This window comes from Haliotis rufescens, unplaced genomic scaffold, assembly GCF_023055435.1.
Source record: "Haliotis rufescens isolate VD_foot unplaced genomic scaffold, xgHalRufe1.0.p SCAF_10, whole genome shotgun sequence".
In the NCBI taxonomy this organism is placed as follows: domain Eukaryota; kingdom Metazoa; phylum Mollusca; class Gastropoda; order Lepetellida; family Haliotidae; genus Haliotis; species Haliotis rufescens.
Window position 1 is genome coordinate 10,402,976 of NW_025963780.1, and position 27,824 is coordinate 10,430,799.

Sequence of the window (27,824 nt, forward strand, 5' to 3'; positions counted from 1 at the left end):
CAGATGCTGGTGTCTACCCACTCACGTAGAAGCAGGAGATCTTGGCCTACCATACATGTGCTGGTGTCTACCCACTCAGGTAGAAACAGGAGATCTCAGCCTACCATACAGATGCTGGTGTCTACCCACTCAGGTAGAAACAGGAGATCTCAGCCTACCATACAGATGCTGGTGTCTACCCATTTAGGTAGAAACAGGAGATCTCAGCCTACCATACAGATGCTGGTGTCTACCCACTCAGGTAGAAACAGGAGATCTCAGCCTACCATACAGATGCTGGTGTCTACCCACTCAGGTAGAAGCAGGAGATCTCAGCCTACCATACATGTGCTGGTGTCCACCCACTGAGTTAGAAACAGGCAATTTTAGACTACCATACACCTTCCAGTGTCTTGAACAGGGAGATCTCAGCCTACCATACAGATGCTGGTGTCTACCCACTCACGTAGAAGCAGGAGATCTCAGCCTACCATACAGATGCTGGTGTCTACCCACTCAGGTAGAAACAGGAGATCTCAGCCTACCATACAGATGCTGGTGTCTACCCACTCAGGTAGAAGCAGGAGATCTCAGCCTACCATACATGTGCTGGTGTCCACCCACTGAGTTAGAAACAGGCAATTTTAGACTACCATACACCTTCCAGTGTCTTGAACAGGGAGATCTCAGCCTACCATACAGATGCTGGTGTCTACCCACTCACGTAGAAGCAGGAGATCTCAGCCTACCATACAGATGCTGGTTTCTCCCAACTCACGTAGAAGCAGGAGATCTCAGCCTACCATACTGATGCTGGTGTCTACCCACTCAGGTAGAAGCAGGAGATCTCAGCCTACCATACAGATGCTGGTGTCTACCCACTCAGGTAGAAACAGGAGATCTCAGCCTACCATACAGATGCTGGTGTCTACCCACTCACGTAGAAGCAGGAGATCTCAGCCTACCATACAGATGCTGGTTTCTCCCAACTCACGTAGAAGCAGGAGATCTCAGCCTACCATACAGATGCTGGTGTCTACCCACTCAGGGAATTAGAGAAGTAAATCTGAGCTTTCTCTAATATGATTTCGTAAATATGCAAAACATAATACACATATATCATTCAATGTACCCCATTCAAAACAGAAACGTAATATTATCAGTTTAGTTTCCTATTATATGGGAACACAGAATAGAAATACATTGAACAAACTCCCTGTAGTGAGTTGCCCCTTGTAGTAGATTGACATTCCAGTGTTACTGACACAGTGCTGTCTACATGCTGACTGTGATCCACAAAACATGTGTGCCGGCCTCGCTCTGCTGTAAATGCACTAATTAGTGTGCTCCCACAGACTACCAAATGCATGCGCAAGGTATTGATGTTATCTAGAGGTTGTTCCAGAATACATTAATTGTGATATTTGATACCCAGAGGCTAATAGATGTTTATATAGGAATATGGTTAGATTAGAGACATCCCCCAAGAGCTGTTTCAGAGAGCAAGGCATCATATAAAGTGGACCCATAGACATGTACCAGGCAATCCACCAGACAGATGCATCATATAGATCTTCACCACCTGGGTACACTGGAACACCAGGCGGGTTAGCTAACAGGTGCTTGTCCATAGTTGCAGGGTTCAACACCTGGGTACATTGGAACACCAGACGGGTTAGCTAACAGGTGCTTGTCCATAGTTGCAGGGTTCAACACCTGGGTACTTTGGAACACCAGACGGGTTAGCTAACAGGTGCTTGTCCATAGTTGCAGGGTTCAACACCTGGGTACATTGGAACACCAGGCGGGTTAGCTAACAGGTGCTTGTCCATAGTTGCAGGGTTCAACACCTGGGTACATTGGAACACCAGACGGGTTAGCTAACAGGTGCTTGTCCATAGTTGCAGGGTTCAACACCTGGGTACATTGGAACACCAGGCGGGTTAGCTAACAGGTGCTTGTCCATAGTTGCAGGGTTCAACACCTGGGTACATTGGAACACCAGACGGGTTAGCTAACAGGTGCTTGTCCATAGTTGCAGGGTTCAACACCTGGGTACATTGGAACACCAGACGGGTTAGCTAACAGGTGCTTGTCCATAGTTGCAGGGTTCAACACCTGGGTACATTGGAACACCAGGCGGGTTAGCTAACAGGTGCTTGTCCATAGTTGCAGGGTTCAACACCTGGGTACATTGGAACACCAGACGGGTTAGCTAACAGGTGCTTGTCCATAGTTGCAGGGTTCAACACCTGGGTACATTGGAACACCAGACGGGTTAGCTAACAGGTGCTTGTCCATAGTTGCAGGGTTCAACACCTGGGTACTTTGGAACACCAGACGGGTTAGCTAATAGGTGCTTGTCCATAGTTGCAGGGTTCAACACCTGGGTACATTGGAACACCAGACGGGTTAGCTAACAGGTGCTTGTCCATAGTTGCAGGGTTCAACACCTGGCTACATTGGAACACCAGACGGGTTAGCTAACAGGTGCTTGTCCATAGTTGCAGGGTTCAACACCTGGCTACATTGGAACACAAGACGGGTTAGCTAACAGGTGCTTGTCCATAGTTGCGTGATTCAAGCTAACGTCAAGTTTATGTCCACATATTTGATGACACCGATAAAGAGACAAGGCTGGTATGCCATCACCAGTACTGTACCAGTCAAAGAGCTATTTCAAGGTAGTGCCAATCAAAGTGCAATCCAAAAGTAGTTCTCATCAAAGAGCTATCAAAGAACAATGCCAAAAGAGTTAGGCTTAAGAACTATACGAAAAACAACTATCTGAAATAGATCCAATTAAAAAACAATGAAAGTATTATCCACAGAATTTTCCAATCATAGAATTATCTACAGTTTGTTCCAATCAAAGAGCTATCTACAGATAGTTCCAATAAAAACAATGAAATAACTATCCAAAGATCATTCTAATCAAGGAACTATCAAAGAACTATCAAAGAACCAGGGAAGAGCCATCAATTACCATCTCCATGGCATTACACGGCAGAGAAAGGTAGTGTGGACCAATAGCTGCCTCTTTGAACACTCACACACATTAGGTTACCTAAAAAGGAAATATTTCTCAGACATCCTAACTTTCAAATCCGTTCATCAGGGCATTTTATTGCATGTGTTTGTGACAGGTGCCACCGTTTGGCCAGGATACGCTCGCTGCTTCGCAAACACCTGGTATCATCTCTATTTGATAGTAATTCATAAACACATGCTCATGATATAGGCAGAATCATACAATCAACTCTGTTTGGGGCAGGGATTTCTTATGAATATGGAAAAGGTTTAGTCGCTTAATTTTGTCCTTTCCTGTAAGATATATTCAGTGTTCCTGTCATCTTTTCAGGAACACAACATATTGCCAGTAGCGTCTTGTAGGAGAGAAAATATAGACTTTGCTTGTTACCTTTGCACTAAAAAAAAAGGAAATAGAAATGTCCAGAGAAACAGTAAATTATAGTTGAAGTCCTTAGAGAATATTTCTGTGCACCATTGGGGACAATAATTACAGTGACTACAGTAATGCTACTGTTCTGTGTTGAACTGACTGCTGCAAGAAACAGTGCAGGGGAAAGAATCTGAAAAAAGTTAATTGCATGCCCTTGTTGTATTTTGTCTGTGTAAACACAGATGGGAAACACCTCAACTGTTTGATGGCAGCTATGTGTTGATTTAATGGAGTGAAGGTAGGAATTTAATTGCTGAGTCAAGACATAAATATATGTGTACTTACTGATACTAGACTTAAAAAATCAGAATTCGCACATTTTTGAGTGAACAATACATGATATCATGAATCTATGAATTGTCATGAAAGACACATGCAGGATATCGTATGACTGTTTTGTCATATTACTAGCAAAAATGGGAAGCTAGAATACGGCATGGGTGTGACACGTGAGTGAATGCTGATTCAGCACACTTCCAGGTATCTCGTATCTCAGGAATGAATCTGGGCTATGAGCAATGAACCAAGCTGTCAGGTATCATGACATATAACTCGTTACACATGGCAGGACATGACAACTTGGTGCAGCAACTGGCACTATCTAATATTAGCATAGCACAGATCACGTTCTTGGTGCAGTCTATTTACAGCCTCATCATGATGCAGAGCATGACACTACGGTGCAGCATATCTTGTCCCACAGGTGCAACACATGTCATGGTGCAGTGCATGAGACTATGGTGCAGCATATCCTGTCCCACAAGTGCAACACATGTCATGGTGCAGAGCATGACACTACGGTGCAGCATATCCTGTCCCACAAGTGCAACACATGTCATGGTGCAGTGCATGACACTACGGTGCAGCATATCCTGTCCCACAGGTGCAACACATGTCATGGTGCAGTGCATGACACCACGGTGCAGCATATCCTGTCCCACAGGTGCAACACATGTCATGGTGCAGTGCATGACACCATGGTGCAGCATATCTTGTCCCACAAGTGCAACACATGTCATGGTGCAGTGCATGACACCACGGTGCAGCATATCTTGTCCCACAGGTGCAACACATGTCATGGTGCAGCATATTTTGTCCCGCAGGTGCAACACATGTCATGGTGCAGTGCATGACACCATGGTGCAGCATATCTTGTCCCACAGGTGCAACACATGTCATGGTGCAGTGCATGACACCATGGTGCAGCATATCCTGTCCCACAGGTGCAACACATGTCATGGTGCAGTGCATGACACCACGGTGCAGCATATCTTGTCCCACAGGTGCAACACATGTCATGGTGCAGCATATTTTGTCCCGCAGGTGCAACACATGTCATGGTGCTGTGCATGACACCATGGTGCAGCATATCTTGTCCCACAGGTGCAACACATGTCATGGTGCAGTGCATGACACCATGGTGCAGCATATCCTGTCCCACAAGTGCAACACATGTCATGGTGCAGTGAATGATGCCATGGTGCAGCATATCTTGTCCCACAAGTGCAACACATGTCATGGTGCAGTGCATGACGTCATGGTGCAGCATATCTTGTCCCACAGGTGCAACACATGTCATGGTGCAGTGAATGATGCCATGGTGCAGCATATCTTGTCCCACAAGTGCAACACATGTCATGGTGCAGTGCATAACACCACGGTACAGCATATCTTGTCCCACAGGTGCAACACATGTCATGGTGCAGTGCATGACACCACGGTGCAGCATATCTTGTCCCACAGGTGCAACACATGTCATGGTGCAGTGCATGACACCATGGTGCAGCATATCTTGTCCCACAGGTGCAACACATGTCATGGTGCATGACACCATGGTGCAGCATATCTTGTCCCACAGGTGCAACACATGTCATGGTGCAGTGCATGACACCATGGTGCAGCATATCTTGTCCCACAGGTGCAACACATGTCATGGTGCAGTGCATGACACCATGGTGCAGCATATCTTGTCCCAACATGTCATGGTGCAGAACAGCATCTTTGGAAGACAAATACACAATTCACATCTATCTCCACTGAAGTAAGTCAACGTCAAACATCTCTCTTTATGACGTCACAGCATACTTGTATCCCAGCACCCATAAGGTCCCTTTTCTCTTCATGGGTCACAAATGTCATTATCAAGAAACATAATTGCCTTTTTAAATGCTCTTCATGAATGCATAGTCAGTTAGTAGTCATTTTGTTGTCTATATTTGGATCCTTAGTATATAAACAGTTAATGCATTATTTTATCAAATCTCCAATCAATGTAGATCTACCAAATCATACTTGATGACTCAGTATGCTCCTACTGAGTCTGAAGGCATTGGCTCTTTCAGTCTCAAATAACTAAAATGACAGCCTGGTAAAGTTACCATAATGACACAAAATATTGAGTTGCACAAGATCCGTTTCTAGAATAGTTTCCACATAGTTAGACAATGAACAGAATATAAGCATTAGTTAACTGTTGTCATGCCAATACCTAACTTATGCTTACAAAGTAGTATCACTGACATTTTGTGGTTTTGGTTTTCCATTGCAAATTATGTGTAAAAGAATATATGTTCATGACAACCAAACAACTGTCAGCAAGGTGTGAGTTGTGAATGCAAAGTATTGGTTTAATGCTGCTTTTAACTGTTTTTCACCGAAAGTGATGCAGGTCATAGACATTTACCACTTTGGTGAAATGCATGGTGAACGTGGGATTTGAACCCACAATCATAGGATTCTAGCATGCCTAGGGGACAGAACTCTGCACAGTAAATTGCACAGACTTTGATGGCTGTACCACCAATGCCCCCCTCAGTAGAGAGAAGGATGACTAGCATGCACACAGTGGGACGACCCTACAGTGTACACAGTTGACATGGGGAACATACACAGCCAGGTCAGTAGAGAGATGGCTGCACCACCAATGCCCCCCTCAGTAGAGAGAAGGATGACTAGCATGCACACAGTGGGACGACCCTACAGTGTACACAGTTGACATGGGGAACATACACAGCCAGGTCAGTAGAGAGATGGCTGCACCATCAATGCCTCCTCAGTAGAGAGAAGGATGACTAGCATGCACACAGTGGGACGACCCTACAGTGTACACAGTTGACATGGGGAACATACACAGCCAGGTCAGTAGAGAGATGGCTGCACCATCAATGCCCCCTCAGTAGAGAGAAGGATGACTAGCATGCACACAGTGGGACGACCCTACAGTGTACACAGTTGACATGGGGAACATACACAGCCAGGTCAGTAGAGAGATGGCTGCACCACCAATGTCCCCTCAGTAGAGAGAAGGGTGACTAGCATGCACACAGTGGGATGACCCTACAGTGTACACAGTTGACATGGGGAACATACACAGCCAGGTCAGTAGAGAGATGGCTGCACCATCAATGCCCCCTCAGTAGAGAGAAGGATGACTAGCATGCACACAGTTGGACGACCCTACAGTGTACACAGTTGACATGGGGAACATACACAGCCAGGTCAGTAGAGAGATGGCTGCACCATCAATGCCCCCCTCAGTAGAGAGAAGGATGACTAGCATGCAAACAGTGGGACGACCCTACAGTGTACACAGTTGACATGGGGAACATACACAGCCAGGTCAGTAGAGAGATGGCTGCACCATCAATGCCCCCTCAGTAGACAGAAGGATGACTAGCATGCAAACAGCGGGACGCCCCTACAGTGTACACAGTTGACATGGGGAACATACACAGCCAGGTCAGTAGAGAGATGGCTGCACCACCAATGTCCCCTCAGTAGAGAGAAGGATGACTAGCATGCACACAGTGGGACGCCCCTACAGTGTACACAGTTGACATGGGGAACATACACAGCCAGGTCAGTAGAGAGATGGCTGCACCATCAATGCCTCCTCAGTAGACAGAAGGATGACTAGCATGCACACAGTGGGACGCCCCTACAGTGTACACAGTTGACATGGGGAACATACACAGCCAGGTCAGTAGAGAGATGGCTGCACCATCAATGCCTCCTCAGTAGACAGAAGGATGACTAGCATGCACACAGTGGGACGACCCTACAGTGTACACAGTTGACATGGGGAACATACACAGCCAGGTCAGTAGAGAGATGGCTGCACCATCAATGCCTCCTCAGTAGACAGAAGGATGACTAGCATGCACACAGTGGGACGACCCTACAGTGTACACAGTTGACATGGGGAACATACACAGCCAGGTCAGTAGAGAGATGGCTGCACCATCAATGCCTCCTCAGTAGACAGAAGGATGACTAGCATGCACACAGTGGGACGACCCTACAGTGTACACAGTTGACATGGGGAACATACACAGCCAGGTCTGGGAGTGAGTTAAGGTTATGGCACGCCAATCATGCAAGTCTCTGATGTCGCCTTGGGCCCATACCTTGTTCAACATTCTGACACAACACACAGTGCAGCAATATCAAAACATGCACAGAGACAAATGATGAACAAGTCTTCAGATAAGACAAATTCTTGGTCTCCACCATTCCATGACAAATACAATGCTTCAACAAGAAACCGAGTGCTAGAGTGTTCAGCTGACATTCCTCTCGCCTCCCTGTACCCAATGTTCAGAGGGATAAAGAAGACACTACAACACTGATGTATTTCCTACTCTGCAGAGAAGAATAAATTCCTGTTGAAGATGAAAAGGTCGAGCACTTGAAGAGACTGGGAGAAAAATGTCAATAAATGCTGCTGTCACATTTCAGTGTAAGCCTCTCATCATCTGAACTTTCTCTCAAGTACACACATCCAAACTAACTAACAAAATAAACACAGGAAGAAATAAACCAAAATGACGGTAATGTTACGTTTTTCAGAAAATAATGTAGAAGGAGAAATTGTCTGACAGCTGATACTGAGTGAAAGGTGTATGATATCAGGGCTGCCTCTGGATGAAGAACAGAAACATATGGAGACAGTAGACAGCTCAACATGGTCTGAAGGATGTCAAGTTGAAAGAGTGCAAGGGATAAATGTAAAACAAAATATCTAGTATATCCTACTAAATGGTTTGAGATGGTTATATCAAAGACAGAGTTGGGATGTGGTTATTGGTGTGGGCAAATGGATGTAGTACGTGCGTGCGTGTTGGTGGGCGTGTGGGTGTGAGTGTGGATGTGTATTGTGGGTGTGTATTGTGGGTGTGGGTGTGGGTGTGGGTGTGTATTGTGGGTGTGTATTGTGGGTGTGGGTGTGGGTGTGTGTGTGTATTGTGGGTGTGTATTGTGGGTGTGGGTGTGGGTGTGGGTGTGGGTGTGGGTGTGTATTGTGGGTGTGTATTGTGGGTGTGGGTGTGGGTGTGTATTGTGGGTGTGGGTGTGTATTGTGGGTGTGTATTGTGGGTGTGGGTGTGTATTGTGGGTGTGTATTGTGGGTGTGGGTGTGTATTGTGGGTGTGTATTGTGGGTGTGGGTGTGTATTGTGGGTGGGTGTGGAGGAGGATGTGGGTGTGGGTGTGTATTGTGGGTGTAGGTGTGTATTGTGGGTGTGGGTGTGGGTGTGGGTGTGTGTGTGGGTGTGGATTTGGGTGTGTATTGTGGGTGTGTATGTGGGTGTGTATTGTGGGTGTGGGTGTGGGTGTGGGTGTGGGTGTGGGTGGGTTGTCCATGAAGCTATTTATATTAACATTATTGACAACACAAAATAAAGAAAGCATGATTTCACTTGATATCAGGCTTGATAGCCCCAAAGACCAGGAATTCCTACACATTATGGGGAGTGCCTGCTCTAATACCATAAAGGAATAAATCAGTACATTGTTGTAATCAGTAACACATCATAGAGCCTGTTTCATTAACCCATGATGGGCGTACAGCAAGTCAGAAATGGCGGTCTTCCCTGTGGGCTGCCATCATCAACTGCCACCATTATCCTACTGCTAAACAGAAGATTGATTGGTGGGGTGGTGAGACACATGTTGTTGCTGCTGCTGTTCTACAACACACAAACTCTCATCACAACTACACCTATACTTTAACACATGTTCTTGTCTTTTGTCTGAGATTTACGGTGTGGAGACAGCATTACATCAGAATCACCGGGACATATAGTTCCTTCTTTCGTTCATAACAGAATTCAGGTGTGTTTGCTAAATAAATACATAAAGTCAGCATACAGGAACAAGAAAAAGAAAGATGAAGAAATACTGGGATGTTTCTGTTTGTTGAGGGTATGAGCATGCTGTATTTCCTAAGAAAGTAGATACTGTTTATTTCCCTATGTCTGGCTGAGTCTCCAGTACAACAAGTTAACCACTACACAGCTCACAATATCATGCAGGAATGTGGACACACTTAATCACAAATCAGTGAAAGTTTATTTTTGTAGATGAAGATATGGATATTGTTTCCAAAGGCAAGTATTGTGAATTATTGCAGTTGATTGAAGCCTCTCCCCTTCCATTCGTGGAACATCATAAATCATTCACAATTCTCCGTTAAGGAATGCAAGGTGTCTCAAAGCTACTTCAAACTTCTCCAAATGTATTTCTATTTTCAGAAGTTGTACTTTGAACTTTCTGTTTCAGGAAAGTTGTTGAATTAAAACTCTTCAAATGAAGCCTCCACCAGGATGCCATGCTGATGTCTGTTTGAAAGTATGTCTTGGTTGGCAGATATGTCGTTGCCTTTAGGCCTCTTTCCTTCAGATGCACAGCACCCACCATGCAGTTTAAAGTTACAATACAGGCGTCCCCTTCCATGATATGAGCCGTAAACAAAATACTAGAAGTTTGATATGTGCAACATCAATTTCAAACAACTGTTGAGATGAAACTCAATATTTGTTTTGCCATTTGTGAAGCTTTATTAATAATCAAGGCAGTTCATGTTTGCAGATATTGATATATACCACGTGCTCTCCTCCCATAATTGATGTAGCCCAACTCTTCATGATCACTCTACACAACCCTAGGCAGTCCACATTCACAAATATTGATGCATTCAATACAAACAGCACAGCAGGGCATCCTACATGAGATACACATCTACTGCAGTGTGTCCCAGCAGGCGTGGGGCAGGCAGCCTTGGTTGTACACTGTATGTTGGTCAGCTGTTGTACACTGTTGATTGACCCTCTTATACACTGAGTGAAGGCACTGTTAAACAATGTTAAGTGATTCTGTTTAACACTACTGAGTGACTGTTAATCACTGTTGAATGAGTCTATAATACATGTGTTGTGACTGTAACTCACTGCTCACTCCTGTTGAATGACTGTTACACTGTCAGGGCTTACATACAGTTGAATACATGATCCTGTTGAATGACTGTTACACTGTCAGGACTTACATACAGTTGAATACATGATGCTGTTGAGTGACTGTTACACTGTCAGGGCTTACATACAGTTAAATACATGATCCTGTTGAGTGACTGTTACACTGTCAGGACTTACATACAGTTGAATACATGATCCTGTTGAGTGACTGTTACACTGTCAGGACTTACATACAGTTGAATACATGATGCTGTTGAGTGACTGTTACACTGTCAGGACTTACATACAGTTGAATACATGATCCTGTTGAGTGACTGTAACACTGTCAGGGCTTACATACAGTTGAATACATGATCCTGTTGAGTGACTGTAACACTGTCAGGACTTACATACAGTTGAATACATGATCCTGTTGAGTGACTGTTACACTGTCAGGGCTTACATACAGTTGAATACATGATGCTGTTGAGTGACTGTTACACTGTCAGGACTTACATACAGTTGAATACATGATCCTGTTGAGTGACTGTTACACTGTCAGGACTTACATACAGTTGAATACATGATGCTGTTGAGTGACTGTAACACTGTCAGGGCTTACATACAGTTGAATACATGATCCTGTTGAGTGACTGTTACACTGTCAGGACTTACATACAGTTGAATACATGATCCTGTTGAGTGACTGTTACACTGTCAGGACTTACATACAGTTGAATACATGATCCTGTTGAGTGACTGTTACACTGTCTGGGCTTACATACAGTTGAATACATGATCCTGTTGAATGACTGTTACACTGTCAGGACTTACATACAGCTGAATACATGATGCTGTTGAATGACTGTTACACTGTCAGGACTTACATTCGGTTGAATACATGATCCTGTTGAGTGACTGTAACACTGTCAGGGCTTACATACAGTTGAATACATGATCCTGTTGAATGACTGTTACACTGTCAGGGCTTACATACAGTTGAATACATGATGCTGTTGAGTGACTGTTACACTGTCAGGACTTACATACAGTTGAATACATGATCCTGTTGAATGACTGTTACACTGTCAGGACTTACATACAGCTGAATGCATGATGCTTTGAATGACTGTTACACTGTCAGGACTTACATTCGGTTGAATATATGATCCTGTTGAGTGACTGTTACACTGTCAGGACTTACATACAGTTAAATACATGATCCTGTTGAGTGACTGTAACACTGTCAGGGCTTACATACAGTTGAATACATGATCCTGTTGAGTGACTGTAACACTGTCAGGGCTTACATACAGTTGAATACATGATCCTGTTGAGTGACTGTTACACTGTCAGGACTTACATACAGTTGAATACATGATCCTGTTGAGTGACTGTTACACTGTCAGGGCTTACATACAGTTGAATACATGATCCTGTTGAGTGACTGTTACACTGTCAGGACTTACATACAGTTGAATACATGATCCTGTTGAGTGACTGTTACACTGTCAGGACTTACATACAGTTGAATACATGATGCTGTTGAGTGACTGTTACACTGTCAGGACTTACATACAGCTGAATGCATGATGCTTTGAATGACTGTTACACTGTCAGGACTTACATTCGGTTGAATATATGATCCTGTTGAGTGACTGTTACACTGTCAGGACTTACATACAGTTAAATACATGATCCTGTTGAGTGACTGTAACACTGTCAGGACTTACATACAGTTGAATACATGATCCTGTTGAATGACTGTAACACTGTCTGGGCTTACATACAGTTGAATACATGATGCTGTTGAATGACTGTTACACTGTCAGGGCTTACATACAGTTGAATACATGATCCTGTTGAGTGACTGTTACACTGTCAGGACTTACATACAGTTGAATACATGATCCTGTTGAGTACTAAATAAAGTTGATGTAAATTCTTGCTCATGTTTATGCTCTTTAAGTTTGTTTTCCTATTATTTGATTATACAAGAACACAGGTCATATGTTAAACAAATTGCTAAAAATGAAAGCCAGCCATTAAAGTATGCTCCTCTTCTGCTTGTCTCCTAAACTACTAATGGCTACTTGAGCTTGAGAGCATCTGAAAGACATCTATATACATCTATCCTCATCTATCCTCCTAGATAGGCCTCCCCATCTTCCAGCGTCGGCCTAAACTCTGCACTTAATCTGTTAATTCCTTGACAGTGTTAAGCATGAGTTAAAACAGATGAAAAGAAAAAAATCATACCAGCAGACACAAGGAAGATTGAAGAGATCCACAAATCAAGGGATTATGAAGGACCAAAGCCTTTGGATACTGCGAACATTTTCAGTCTGACTGGCAATCCAAGTCAATGATATATTAAAATATGTTAAATTTCAAACATAATTTTTGAATAAAGCCAATCCATTACAAGATGACACATACAGCCCATGTAGCTGACATCATTCAGACAAATTTGGTGCACATGATGACAGCTTCCAAGCTCATCTATATAGTATGGATTAGTCATTAACCATATCATCCATGTAGGATGGATTAGTCATTAGCCATATCATCCATGTAGTATGGATTAGTCATTAAACATATCATCCATGTAGTATGGCTTAGTCATTAAACATATCATCCATGTAGGATGGATTAGTCATAAAACATATCATTCATGTAGGATGGACTAGTCATTAACCAAATCATCCATGAAGTATGGATAAGTCATTAACCATATCATCCATGTAAGATGGATTAGTCATAAAACATATCATCCATGTAGGATGGATAAGTCATTAAACATATCATCCATGTAAGATGGATTAGTCATAAAACATATCATCCATGTAGGATGGATTAGTCATTAAACATATCATCCATGTAGTATGGATTAGTCATTAAACATATCATCCAAGTAGTATGGATTAGTCATTAACCACATCATCCATGTAGGATGGATTAGTCATTAACCATATCATTCATGTAGTATGGATTAGTCATTATCCATATCATCCATGAAGTATCGATTAGTCATTAACCATATCATCCATGTAGGATGGATTAGCCATTAGCCATATCATCCATGTAAGATGGATTAGTCATTAACCATATCATCCATGTAGGATGGATTAGTCATAAAACATATCATCCATGTAGGATGGATGAGTCATTAACCATATCATCCATGTAGGATGGATTAGTCATAAACCATATCATCCATGTAGGATGGATGAGTCATTAACCAAATCATCCATGAAGTATGGATAAGTCATTAACCATATCATCCATGTAAGATGGATTAGTCATAAAACATATCATCCATGTAGGATGGATGAGTCATTAACCATATCATCCATGAAGTATGGATAAGTCATTAACCATATCATCCATGTAAGATGGATTAGTCATAAAACATATCATCCATGTAGGATGGATTAGTCATTAAACATATCATCCATGTAAGATGGATTAGTCATAAAACATATCATCCATGTAGGATGGATTAGTCATTAACCAAATCATCCATGTAGGATGGATTAGCCATTAACCATATCATCCATGTAGTATGGATTAGTCATTATCCATATCATCCATGAAGTATCGATTAGTCATTAACCATATCATCCATGTAGGATGGATTAGCCATTAGCCATATCATCCATGTAAGATGGATTAGTCATTAACCATATCATCCATGTAGGATGGATTAGTCATAAAACATATCATCCATGTAGGATGGATGAGTCATTAACCATATCATCCATGAAGTATCGATTAGTCATTAACCATATCATCCATGTAGGATGGATTAGCCATTAGCCATATCATCCATGTAAGATGGATTAGTCATTAACCATATCATCCATGTAGGATGGATTAGTCATAAAACATATCATCCATGTAGGATGGATGAGTCATTAACCATATCATCCATGTAGGATGGATGAGTCATTAACCATATCATCCATGTAGGATGGATTAGTCATTAACCATATCATCCATGTAGGATGGATTAGTCATTAACCATATCATCCATGAAGTATGGATAAGTCATTAACCATATCATCCATGTAAGATGGATTAGTCATAAAACATATCATCCATGTAGGATGGATTAGTCATTAACCAAATCATCCATGTAGGATGGATGAGTCATTAACCATATCATCCATGTAGGATGGATTAGTCATAAACCATATCATCCATGTAGGATGGATTAGTCATTAACCATATCATCCATGAAGTATGGATAAGTCATTAACCATATCATCCATGTAAGATGGATTAGTCATAAAACATATCATCCATGTAGGATGGATTAGTCATTAACCAAATCATCCATGTAGTATGGATTAGTCATTAACCATATCATCCATGTAGTATGGATTAGTCATTAAACATATCATCCAAGTAGTATGGATTAGTCATTAACCAAATCATCCATGAAGTATGGATAAGTCATTAACCATATCATCCATGTAAGATGGATTAGTCATAAAACATATCATCCATGTAGGATGGATTAGTCATTAAACATATCATCCATGTAGTATGGATTAGTCATTAAACATATCATCCAAGTAGTATGGATTAGTCATTAACCACATCATCCATGTAGGATGGATTAGTCATTAACCATATCATTCATGTAGTATGGATTAGTCATTATCCATATCATCCATGAAGTATCGATTAGTCATTAACCATATCATCCATGTAGGATGGATTAGCCATTAGCCATATCATCCATGTAAGATGGATTAGTCATTAACCATATCATCCATGTAGGATGGATTAGTCATAAAACATATCATCCATGTAGGATGGATGAGTCATTAACCATATCATCCATGAAGTATCGATTAGTCATTAACCATATCATCCATGTAGGATGGATTAGCCATTAGCCATATCATCCATGTAAGATGGATTAGTCATTAACCATATCATCCATGTAGGATGGATTAGTCATAAAACATATCATCCATGTAGGATGGATGAGTCATTAACCATATCATCCATGTAGGATGGATGAGTCATTAACCATATCATCCATGTAGGATGGATTAGTCATTAACCATATCATCCATGTAGGATGGATTAGTCATTAACCATATCATCCATGAAGTATGGATAAGTCATTAACCATATCATCCATGTAAGATGGATTAGTCATAAAACATATCATCCATGTAGGATGGATTAGTCATTAACCAAATCATCCATGTAGGATGGATGAGTCATTAACCATATCATCCATGTAGGATGGATTAGTCATAAACCATATCATCCATGTAGGATGGATTAGTCATTAACCATATCATCCATGAAGTATGGATAAGTCATTAACCATATCATCCATGTAAGATGGATTAGTCATAAAACATATCATCCATGTAGGATGGATTAGTCATTAACCAAATCATCCATGTAGTATGGATTAGTCATTAACCATATCATCCATGTAGTATGGATTAGTCATTAAACATATCATCCAAGTAGTATGGATTAGTCATTAACCAAATCATCCATGAAGTATGGATAAGTCATTAACCATATCATCCATGTAAGATGGATTAGTCATAAAACATATCATCCATGTAGGATGGATTAGTCATTAACCACATCATCCATGTAGTATGGATTAGTCATTAAACATATCATGTCAGACCCACCCATGCCCTAGTCCTACAAGCTGTACAATCTCAGACCACTGACCCTACAATGCCCTCGCCCTACAAGCTGTACCATCTCAGACCACTGACCCACCCATGTCCTCGTCCTACACGCTGTACCATCTCAGACCACTGAGCCACCCATGCCCTAGTTCTACAAGCTGTACCATCTCAGACCACTGACCCTACCATGCCCTCGCCCTACAAGCTGTACCATCTCAGACCACTGACCCTACCATGCCCTCGCCCTACAAGCTGTACCATCTCAGACCACTCACCCACCCATGCCCTAGTTCTACAAGCTGTACCATCTCAGACCACTGACCCACCCATGCCCTAGTCCTACAAGCTGTACAATCTCAGACCACTGACCCTACCATGCCCTAGTTCTACAAGCTGTACCATCTCAGACCACTGACCCTACCATGCCCTCGCCCTAAAAGCTGTACCATCTCAGACCACTGACCCACCCATGCCCTCGTCCTACAAGCTGTACCATCTCAGACCACTGACCCTACCATGCCCTCGTCCTACAAGCTGTACCATCTCAGACCACTGACCCTACCATGCCCTCGTCCTACAAGCTGTACAATCTCAGACCACTGACCCTACCATGCCTTCGTCCTACAAGCTGTACCATCTCAGACCACTGACCCACCCATGCCCTCGTCCTACAAGCTGTACCATCTCAGACCACTGACCCACCCATGCCCTCGTCCTACAAGCTGTACCATCTCAGACCACTGACCCTACTATGCCCTCGTCCTACAAGCTGTACCATCTCAGACCACTGACTCACCCATGCCCTCGTCCTACAAGCTGTACCATCTCAGACCACTGACCCTACCATGCCCTCGTCCTACAAGCTGTACCATCTCAGACCACTGACCCACCCATGCCCTAGTCCTACAAGCTGTACAATCTCAGACCACTGACCCACCCATGCCCTAGTTCTGCAAGCTGTACCATCTCAGACCACTGACCCTACCATGCCCTCGCCCTACAAGCTGTACCATCTAAGACCACTGACCCACCCATGCCCTCGTCCTACAAGCTGTACCATCTCAGACTACTGACCCACCCATGCCCTCGTCCTACAAGCTGTACAATCTCAAACCACTGACCCACCCATGCCTTTGTCCTACAAGCTGTACCATCTCAGACCACTGACCCTACCATGCCCTCGTCCTACAAGCTGTACCATCTCAGACCACTGACCTACCCATGCCCTAGTTCTACAAGCTGTACCATCTCAGACCACTGACCCACCCATGCCCTCGTCCTACAAGCTGTACCATCTCAGACCACTGACCCACCCATGCCCTCGTCCTACAAGCTGTACCATCTCAGACCACTGACCCACCCATGCCCTAGTCCTACAAGCAAATTTTTTTTTGGGCCAGAGTGAATATTTTTCTCAAAGCATCACAACACTTGAAAGCAGCAATAATTTGGCCCTGAAAATGTCCCCGTTGTGAAGGGTGGAGGGATACATCATGTTATCTTACAAGTGTCACAGTGGTACAAGAAACACCTACTGCTCAGTCCCAGATCTTGTCACAACAACAATAAAAACACTTCCCCATCTAGATCGGAAGTTCCACAACATAGGGCAGCCTATCTGGAACATCAGCCTGTGTTTATACACCACAAATCAAGTTGAGATAAGTATGGTGTAAAGAAAACAATCTGTTGATGGCAGATCTGGTATCACCTCTTGTCATCCACTGATGGCAGATCTGTTATCACCTCTTGGCATCAAGTGAAGGCTGATGCTGCCAGCAGGTCCTGCACACCGGCTCCTGGCCTACAGGAGTGAACCACTTTACTCCCTTTCAATTTCCAGGAATGAAAACAATGATTGCAGAAGGTAGGAAACACCAAGTGTGTCTTAAAATCATGCCTATTAACTGTGTATTGCACACTTCAAGCTCCTGACTTTCTGTTCAGTGACATGGTAATGACTGAGGCTTGGGTGTATGGCGGTGATGGATGTCAACGGCTTGCTGACCCCGTTTACCCATATCCTGGTATTACAGACTGGATCTAGTTGAGACCAAAACATTATAAATGGTTGAGGTATCTTTAACACTAGTAGATGTTACTTCGAATATCAACTCATCTGTGGCATCACGAGGACTAGTGAGTGAAATGATTGAGTTTCTATTTTGTCAGATATTGTCTAGATGCAAAAGTGGTGAAGCAGTTTGTTTTGATAAAAAAAACATGCAGATATTACACAGTTGAACAACTGTCTATATTTTTCATTTCCATTCCCAAAATATGTCTTTCCATCCTCTGCAAGACTTGCATGTTTCTTCTTTCCTGTCATGGATAAACTTCAGACACATGTCTCACTTATACTCACTGTTATACAACATTTTTATTTATTACCTATGAGGGCAAACATATCAGGGTTTATAAAGATCATATGTGCCCTAGGGTCATATCACATTACGAGATGTGTATTGTTTCCTTCATCCGGATGGCATTGTTGACGTCATTCGAATCATATTGTGACGTGAGGTCGGAATGACGTCACACTAGAAACGACGTCATAGCTGAAGATCTTTTATTTCATTCGATAATTTATGGTTTTGCTGCTGTTGCGACTTGCTGTCCTTATATAGGTAAACACTAAAATTCGTCTCTGTATGTAGACATCTCCTTCGGTAATAAATAGAACATTATATGATTGTTCATGTCATACTGTTTAAGACACTCATGTTGTAAACATAGTATGACATGAACACTCATTTAATATCTTCTATTCAACATGCAAAAGAAAATGATATGTATATAATTGTACCACAATGGCCTTGCAGTGCTCAAGAAGGTAAAACAAGTCAGGAATGACATGGCAAACTATAATCACAGGAAGTGTTTTACTCGCTGAAGGATGGTTTTAAACTATGACTGATATTTAAAATGCCAAGGACAATTTCTGCATAGCATTCATGCTTTTAGTAGAGATTGTACATTAGCTCTTAACTGTTTGATTGGCATTCTAGAAGTCGGTGAGCAGGTAAGAAAACGTACAGCTTTATGGATAACAGCTTCTGGTTTATTGCATATAGCGACATTTAGCTGGAGTGATAACATTTGCTTTTTTTGACATCATATACCTTCTAAAAGATGCCGCCAATGTTCATAAGGATTTTACTGTAGCTTCAAAATATTTCTACTCTATGCATGGTCCAAGGGGGGTAATCTATCGTGGCTAAATAAAACCATTTCCCAACATCATATCAATATCGTCCTTAAATACCTCAACTGTTGTCAGTAAACAAATTGATTAAATTTATAAAAGTAAAATAGGCAAACTGAAAAATAAATGTTTCTAAATACATTCTTACCTTGATCTTCACGGGGAGAATGTGGGATGTGATATGGGAGGTGACAGAGAACAACAGGGCTCATAATTAAATAAATTTATACTGCTCTTGGCATAAAAGGTGGATATAAATCAACGCTTCGTATTGCTGGGATCTTAACACAAAATGAACAGTGAATTGGCTGAATCCAAAGTTCATTGATTCAGGAAAATGCTTTTCTCTGGTCAGCTATACACTTAGAACATGGTATGCTAATTTGTTTCAAAGTTCCAACTTCTAAGCTGGTAACCAAACCAAATGTTTAAATTGAAAATGAAATTTTATAAGATTTCTTTAGTATGAATAGAGTTTACCTCAAAACTAGTTCAGAGATAGTTGGTAGTGAAGAGTAGTCTGTTGAAACGCTAACAGGTTTTATAGTCTGACGACAGCCAGTATGGACATTTACAGCTATGATGTAAGAGAGGTAGGGTATTCAATGCAATTAGGAATCATATTATTTCTCAAGGACAACAATGGATTCTTGATCATTATAGCAGCCCTACCTGAACTTGAAGGTGGAACTTGTTGATATCTTTGAACTGCTTCCTGGCATAAGTCTGTAGGACCGCATCAAGGAATCGGTCTGGACGCAGGAAGTGAGACAGGTTGCACATTGCAGGAGTCTTCTTCAGATACGCCACTACACCTGCCATCCGCACAGGAAGCTCCCGCAGCCACTGCTTCAGACTGGAGCATGATGGGAAGGTTTCCTTCAGCCAGGCAGAAGGTACCCGATCGTTACAGACATCATCAAACAACTGTGTGACTTGTTCTGTCAAGGCCACCTCGCCTCGAGCTTTCTTCAGCAACAGATTGAGGTCCGACTGGACTTGGGAGACCAGATCCCGGAAGCCTGTAATCTCATAGTGTAGGAATATGTCTATGGGGTAGATCTGCTCCCTGCTGGTCTCTGGGAGGGTGGGACAGTTCTGTGTGAGGGCAATGAGCTGTGGGATGAGAGGGTCGGTGGACACGGTGGTGGACTTGGGGGGGTGGAGCACCTGCAGGAGCAGCTCGGGGGCCCCGGTCGCCTGCACCATGTCCTTCCCTATGATCCTGGAACACAACAACAGCATGGAGTGAGTGAGTGAGTGAGTGAGTGAGTGAGTGAGTGAGTGAGTGAGTGAGTGAGTGAGTGAGTGAGTGAGTGAGTGAATCAGTCAGTCAACCAGTCAGTCAATCAGTCAGTGAGAGTGAGTGAGTATGTGAGTCTCCCGCTGCTTGGAACAGTTTCAGTTAAATTACATCACATGTCAGTTCAGAGCAAGACTATGCTACTTGTTCTAGTGCCCACCCAACTCCGTGCCTTGTGCCCTGCTGGAGCTCCATCTCAGTTTATAAAGTGGTATCTGGGCCAAGCAAACCATCCTAGCATCAACAACGATCAAAGTTGTTGGAATGTGATGACAAATTATTAGTAAGGTCACACATTGTAACCACCAAATCCTTGCTTTAATCACCATTAGGGGAAATAGTGTCACAATTTTCCTATTCACTCAATGAGAACCTTCAGATGATGGCCAACTGTGCCTCATCAACCGGTACACTACAACAAATTTGTGCACCAGCAGCAGACATCCAACAACATGTGATGGCAATATTCAGGCATAATGTAAACTGCTACAGACAGGACTTGATATTTCTTCTGAAGGTAAAGATTGTGCAATTAAATATCCCCAATTCACAAAAATCACATTTGTTCTGAATATATCCCATTTGCATGATATATAAGCACACATCATATTGCCCGTCAGTCACAATAACTCCTGACACTTGTGGCTATGATAAACGCTACAAAGGAAAATCCCTGTCATTTGCAGCAGCAGTTGCATGGAAAAAGTTACCATTTGAACTCCTAACTTGTCCTGTCTATGCTTTGTTCAAAGTACTTATCAAGATGTCTTTCTTCCACCAAGCATATCTCCAGAAACCTTCCAGTGTGAGCTCTGAGCACATCATAGTGCATGGAGATTACCATGTTAAAAATGAATTATTATTGTGTCTGTTGTTGTTGCTGTTGTTGTTGCTGTTGTTGTTGTTGTTATCATGTGAAGTGTTGCAGCCCCCACCTGCTCTTGCCAGCGAGGAGATGCTGCTCTGCTGCGTGACTGAGACTGAATGTCCGGGCTGAGTGGTCCTCGATGGCATCCAGAGCCTTCTTGAGACTGGGTGGGTCATCTCTACTGGCCAGGAGCTTGTGTAGCAGTGACACAACGCCCTTCCCATTGGCTGTCTCCTTCTCTGCCTACACACAACAGGACAACATGGGCAAACATTGGCATACATATATCACCCAAATCACTTCTCATGTTCTTATTCATGTAAGGATTGACTTTGGATTTTTTTTGGTTCATTGAGGTATGAACCGAAAAACCGATGTGCAAACTGTATGAATCCACACTCAATCCTATTGATTAAATTTGACAATGAAAACATGTGCAATCTACAAACGTTTAACCAAAAAGTTGTATATTTCAAAGTAGACAAAAATGACGAGATTGATAAACACTCTTTGTGTAGGAAAAAGTACTGTGGTGCGACATGAATCAGGTGATTGTTTAATTTATGCACATAACTTGACATGCCCACAAAGTCAGTAGCCAATCAACGGAGAGTAGGATCAAAACAAATTTCATAGGACCTGTCAATCAAGGCAAGAGGCGAGTCTGACTGCAACAGTCAGACTGTAACAAACCAGAACAAATATGTCTGGGAGAAGTTGGCTGTTTCAAACAACATGGTCAGATACTGCCAGATTCAAACATTAGTTCACTGAGAACGCGAAGACACAGTTGGAAAAATGTTGGTTAGAAATGAAACCCAAAGACATAAACTTTTGTTTCAAAGGGTAGTTTAGACAATGAATATGCATGAGTTTTGCTAAATGTCCTGTGCATGACAATACTTGTGAGCAGAATGGGAATTCCCTTGACTGTAATATTGGGATTGCCTGACATTCTAGAGTAATAAAAGTCTGCTTCAGTGGGCGTGGCTTAATATATTACATTCATTGGGAAATGAATGCAATAACACGTGACCAATTCAGCTAATCAGAATGCAGGAATTTCATTGAACACAATTAAAATGTAATTATCATACTGTGAATATATAAAAGTGCATATTTCAAAATTCCTCTTGGTTTCTTTGTGGTTTTAAAGAGTACTTTTTGGCCTACTGCTGAAGATGGACCTGATAGGCTTTCGAAAACATCACATTGAATTGAGCATCAATATATCACTTTGTGATCGAACATTCTATTGTTCAAATATCCAGATATATAGATGTTATTATTAATAATAATATAATGACTCCTCACCCGCTTCCCATCACTGGCATATTTGGCAAGACAAGAGACCAGCTCTTGTACAAGTTGGGAATCACACATATCGGTACAGTGATCGGAATACACTCGACCAATCAGATCCTTGGCATGGGCGGAGCTGCTGGTGCGATGAACCAGCCTCTTGAAGATGTCCACCGCCATGGCTAGGTCCATAAGGTTCCAACTGTGATGGTTGACAAATGCATGGTTGCCATAGTAACTGTGTTGTAACAACAACGAGTGCATAAGGGCAAGCGGCATTGTCCGTCCAAACTTCTCTTCAGCCTGAAAACAGAACTATGTATTCAGTCATGTGTTCATTTAGTACAAGAGTGTGAATGTTGGGTTATATGGTAGCAGCATCCCCGTTGGAACTATAGATGTTGGGGACATGGCTGGCAGAGGTAATACAAGATTTTACCTTAGGTAGGAAACCAGGTCCAATTCCGAAATATGTACCTCTAAATCAAAGTCTTGCCCCCTTTAAGATCCTCAAGGTCATAGCGGTAAATTACTGTAAATCTGGAAATTAATGCATCTCCAAATTAATGTGACTGTTGACCCCTACCCCAAAAGCGACTCAACATCAATGCGACTCCCCCCACCCCACCACATCCCCAGTGTATGATACATATCCTTACTTTAATCCAATCAAAGAGCATATAGTGCCGCTTATTAGCACTGAATAAAGCACTTCCGTAAAAATAATAAACAGTGTATTCCCCCAAACAACACACGGTTCATATGTTCCTTCTGTTGACTGGCATTAAGGATGTTCAAAGGCAATAAAATAATTGAACCAACAACAGTTTACTGATTGGTATGCGAAGGTGTCAACAAGCTTGACACGAGTGGGTAGAACTCTTGACGCCAGCAGTGATAACTCACTGGGTGCCCATTGTGTAATCCCTATTCTTTGAATGACATTGGTATATACTTATTACAACTGCTGCTCAATAAACCTTGTTTGTGTTTATGTTCAAGTTGGTATTTCCGCTATCCAACGTGTGCAGTGAGGCCATCTTATTGTTGATAGTCATTTGGAGACATAAATGCGAAGTTAATTAATGCGAGCAAAGACATTTCATTCACGCTTGCGTTAATTACAAGATTTACAGTATATGTTAGGGTGAGCCACAAGTTATTTCCTTTACCATATAGCAACAAGTCAATACAAGATGCAGTGTTACTCCACATCTCTGCTGTGTTGGTGTCAGTTTATACTCACATCGTCCTCAGCTCGGTGCCAGTGCTTCAGAAGGAAGGCAACAGATCTGTATGACTTCTGGAGACAACTGCGGAAATTGGCCTTGGCCTCACACGTCACCCTCAACCCATGCTGGATCAGAACCCCTGCAACACAAGCAGACAGTCAGCCAGTGATTAGCCACGACAAGCATGGACAGACTACAGGAAACAGACAGAAGGATAGACAGACACAGACACAGACACAGACACACACACACACACACAGACACAGGCACACACACAGAGACACACACACACAGACACACACAGAGACACACACACACAGACACACACACAGACACACACACACACACACACATTTGTGGACATACTACAACATCCAAGTTTACTAGCCCATACTGATTCTTGGTAACATTTACAAAGATACCCCACCCACTCAGACACATTATACAAACTGGCCAGTCCTTGTTGTATCCCCTTATGCTGCACACCAGGCAGTCTAACAACAGGTACCAACTTGTGATGAGGCCAATCCACCCACATTCCACGTTCCAGGCAGATGCTCTATCCACAACACCATGGAGGCAGTTTAAGTCACGTGGACATTTTTCTGCACAGTTCTTTCCTGACATCAGTAGAAGTTATATTCCCATCTGAACTACCAGAATAAAGGAAGCTTGCAAGCATAGTATTACCAGGTATGACACGTGGGCCGTCTGCCAGAGTTGTGATCCATAAGCGGAATTGCGGGTGTATTTTCTGGTCATGTATCTGAGTGGATGGCCTTGATCTTGCTATCAGACTGCGACCTTCATCACTGATGTCTGTGTTCTCCCGCTGTCTGTCCTCGGCAATCCACTTACTGTAGATGATGTCCTGTGTGAAAACAATTGCCTCCATTTCCATCATACTCAACATGTCAACAAATATTTGCTTAAAGTAGCTGCCTAAATGAACTTTGGAGGGAGTGTTTCATTCCACAGCCGGCACTATTAGAGCTGCAGCACAGTAACCATACATGAGAGAAACTGGACCAGCCAACCACACAATGCTCATTGTAGACAGCTCATATGGAAAACATGGCGTATAAGGGCCCAGAAGTCACTATGGGGAGACAAGCATGGATACTAGGCCCAGAAGTTACTATGGGGAGACAAGCATGGATACTAAGCCCAAAGTCACTATGGGGAGACAAGCATGGATACTAGGCCCAGAAGTTACTATGGGGAGACAAGCATGGATACTAGGCCCAGAAGTCACAATGGGGAGACAAGCATGGATACTAGGCCCAGAAGTCACTATGGGGAGACAAGCATGGATACTAGGCCCAGAAGTCACAATGGGGAGACAAGCATGGATACTAGGCCCAGAAGTCACTATGGGGAGACAAGCATGGATACTAGGCCCAGAAGTTACTATGGGGAGACAAGCATGGATACTAAGCCCAAAGTCACTATGGGGAGACAAGCATGGATACTAGGCCCAGAAGTTACTATGGGGAGACAAGCATGGATACTAGGCCCAGAAGTCACAATGGGGAGACAAGCATGGATACTAGGCCCAGAAGTCACTATGGGGAGACAAGCATGGATACTAGGCCCAGAAGTCACAATGGGGAGACAAGCATGGATACTAGGCCCAGAAGTCACTATGGGGAGACAAGCATGGATACTAAGCCCAGAAGTTACTATGGGGAGACAAGCATGGATACTAGGCCCAGAAGTCACTATGGGAAGACAAGCATGGATACTCGTGCCCAGAAGTTACAATGGGGAGACAAGCATGGATACTAGGCCCAGAAGTTACTATGGGGAGACAAGCATGGATACTAGGCCCAGAAGTCACTATGGGAAGACAAGCATGGATACTCGAGCCCAGAAGTTACTATGGGGAGACAAGCATGGATACTAGGCCCAGAAGTCACTATGGGGAGACAAGCATGGATACTAGGCCCACAAGTTACTATGGGGAGACAAGCATGGATACTAGGCCCAGAAGTCACTATGGGGAGACAAGCATGGATACTAGGCCCAGAAGTTACTATGGGGAGACAAGCATGGATACTAGGCCCAGAAGTTACTATGGGGAGACAAGCATGGATACTAGGCCCAGAAGTTACTATGGGGAGACAAGCATGGATACTAGGCCCAGAAGTTACTATGATGAGACAAGCATGGATACTAGGCCCAAAGTCACTATCGGGAGACAAGCATAGATACTAGGCCCAGAAGTCACTACGGGGAGACAAGCATGGATACTAAGCCCAAGTCACTATGGGAAGACAAGCATGGATACTAGGCCCAGAAGTTACTATGGGGAGACAAGCATGGATACTAAGCCCAAAGTCACTATCGGGAGACAAGCATGGATACTAGGCCCAGAAGTTACTATGAGGAGACAAGCATGGATACTAGGCCCAGAAGTCACTATGGGGAGACAAGCATGGATACTCGTCCCCAGAAGTCACTATGGGGAGACAAGCATGGATACTAGGCCTAGAAGTTACTATGGGGAGACAAGCATGGATACTAAGCCCAAGTCACTATGGGAAGACAAGCATGGATACTAGGCCCAGAAGTTACTATGGGGAGACAAGCATGGATACTAGGCCCAGAAGTTACTATGGGGAGACAAGCATGGATACTAGGCCCACAAGTTACTATGGGGAGACAAGCATGGATACTAGGCCCAGAAGTCACTATGGGGAGACAAGCATGGATACTAGGCCCAGAAGTTACTATGGGGAGACAAGCATGGATACTAGGCCCAGAAGTTACTATGGGGAGACAAGCATGGATACTAGGCCCAGAAGTTACTATGGGGAGACAAGCATGGATACTAGGCCCAGAAGTCACTATGGGGAGACAAGCATGGATACTCGTCCCCAGAAGTCACTATGGGGAGACAAGCATGGATACTAGGCCCAGAAATTACTATGGGGAGACAAGCATGGATACTAAGCCGTAAGGCACTTTCGGGAGACAAGCATGGATACTAGGCCCAGAAGTTACTATGAGGAGACAAGCATGGATACTAGGCCCAGAACTTACTATGGGGAGATAAGCATGGATACTAGGCCCAGAAGTTACTATGGGGAGACAAGCATGGATACAAGGCCCAGAAGTTACTATGGGGAGACAAGCATGGATACTAGGCCCAGAAGTCACTATGGGGAGACAAGCATGGATACTAGGCCCAGAAGTCACTATGGGGAGACAAGCATGGATATGAGGCCCTAAGTCACTATGGGGAGACAAGCATGGATACTAGGCCCAGAAGTCACTTTGGGGAGACAAGCATGGATACTAGGCCCAGAAGTCACTATTGGGAGACAAGCATGGATACTAGGCCCAGAAGTCACTATGGGGAGACAAGCATGGATACTAGGCCCAGAAGTCACTATGGGAAGACAAGCATGGATACTAGGCCCAGAAGTCACTATGGGGAGACAAGCATGGATACTAGGCCCAGAAGTCACTATGGGGAGACAAGCATGGGTACTAGGCCCAGAAGTTACTATGAGGAGACAGGCATGGATACTAGGCCCAGACGTCACTATGGGAAGACAAGC

At 43.2% G+C, this 27,824-nt stretch overlaps 1 protein-coding gene across 1 annotated transcript in view; it reads right to left on the reverse strand.

Moving 5' to 3' along the window:
- Nucleotides 1–27,824, reverse strand: part of LOC124145313 (dynein heavy chain domain-containing protein 1-like) — a 225,660-nt gene that overhangs the window by 57,730 nt on the left and 140,106 nt on the right. Inside the window, exons 92-96 of the mRNA XM_048386779.1 lie at nt 24,949–25,129; nt 24,273–24,397; nt 23,039–23,329; nt 21,792–21,967; nt 20,226–20,778 (exon numbers count right to left, since the gene is read on the reverse strand). Coding sequence (XP_048242736.1) covers nt 20,226–20,778; nt 21,792–21,967; nt 23,039–23,329; nt 24,273–24,397; nt 24,949–25,129 — 1,326 coding nt within the window. The remainder of the gene's footprint in view (nt 1–20,225; nt 20,779–21,791; nt 21,968–23,038; nt 23,330–24,272; nt 24,398–24,948; nt 25,130–27,824) is intronic.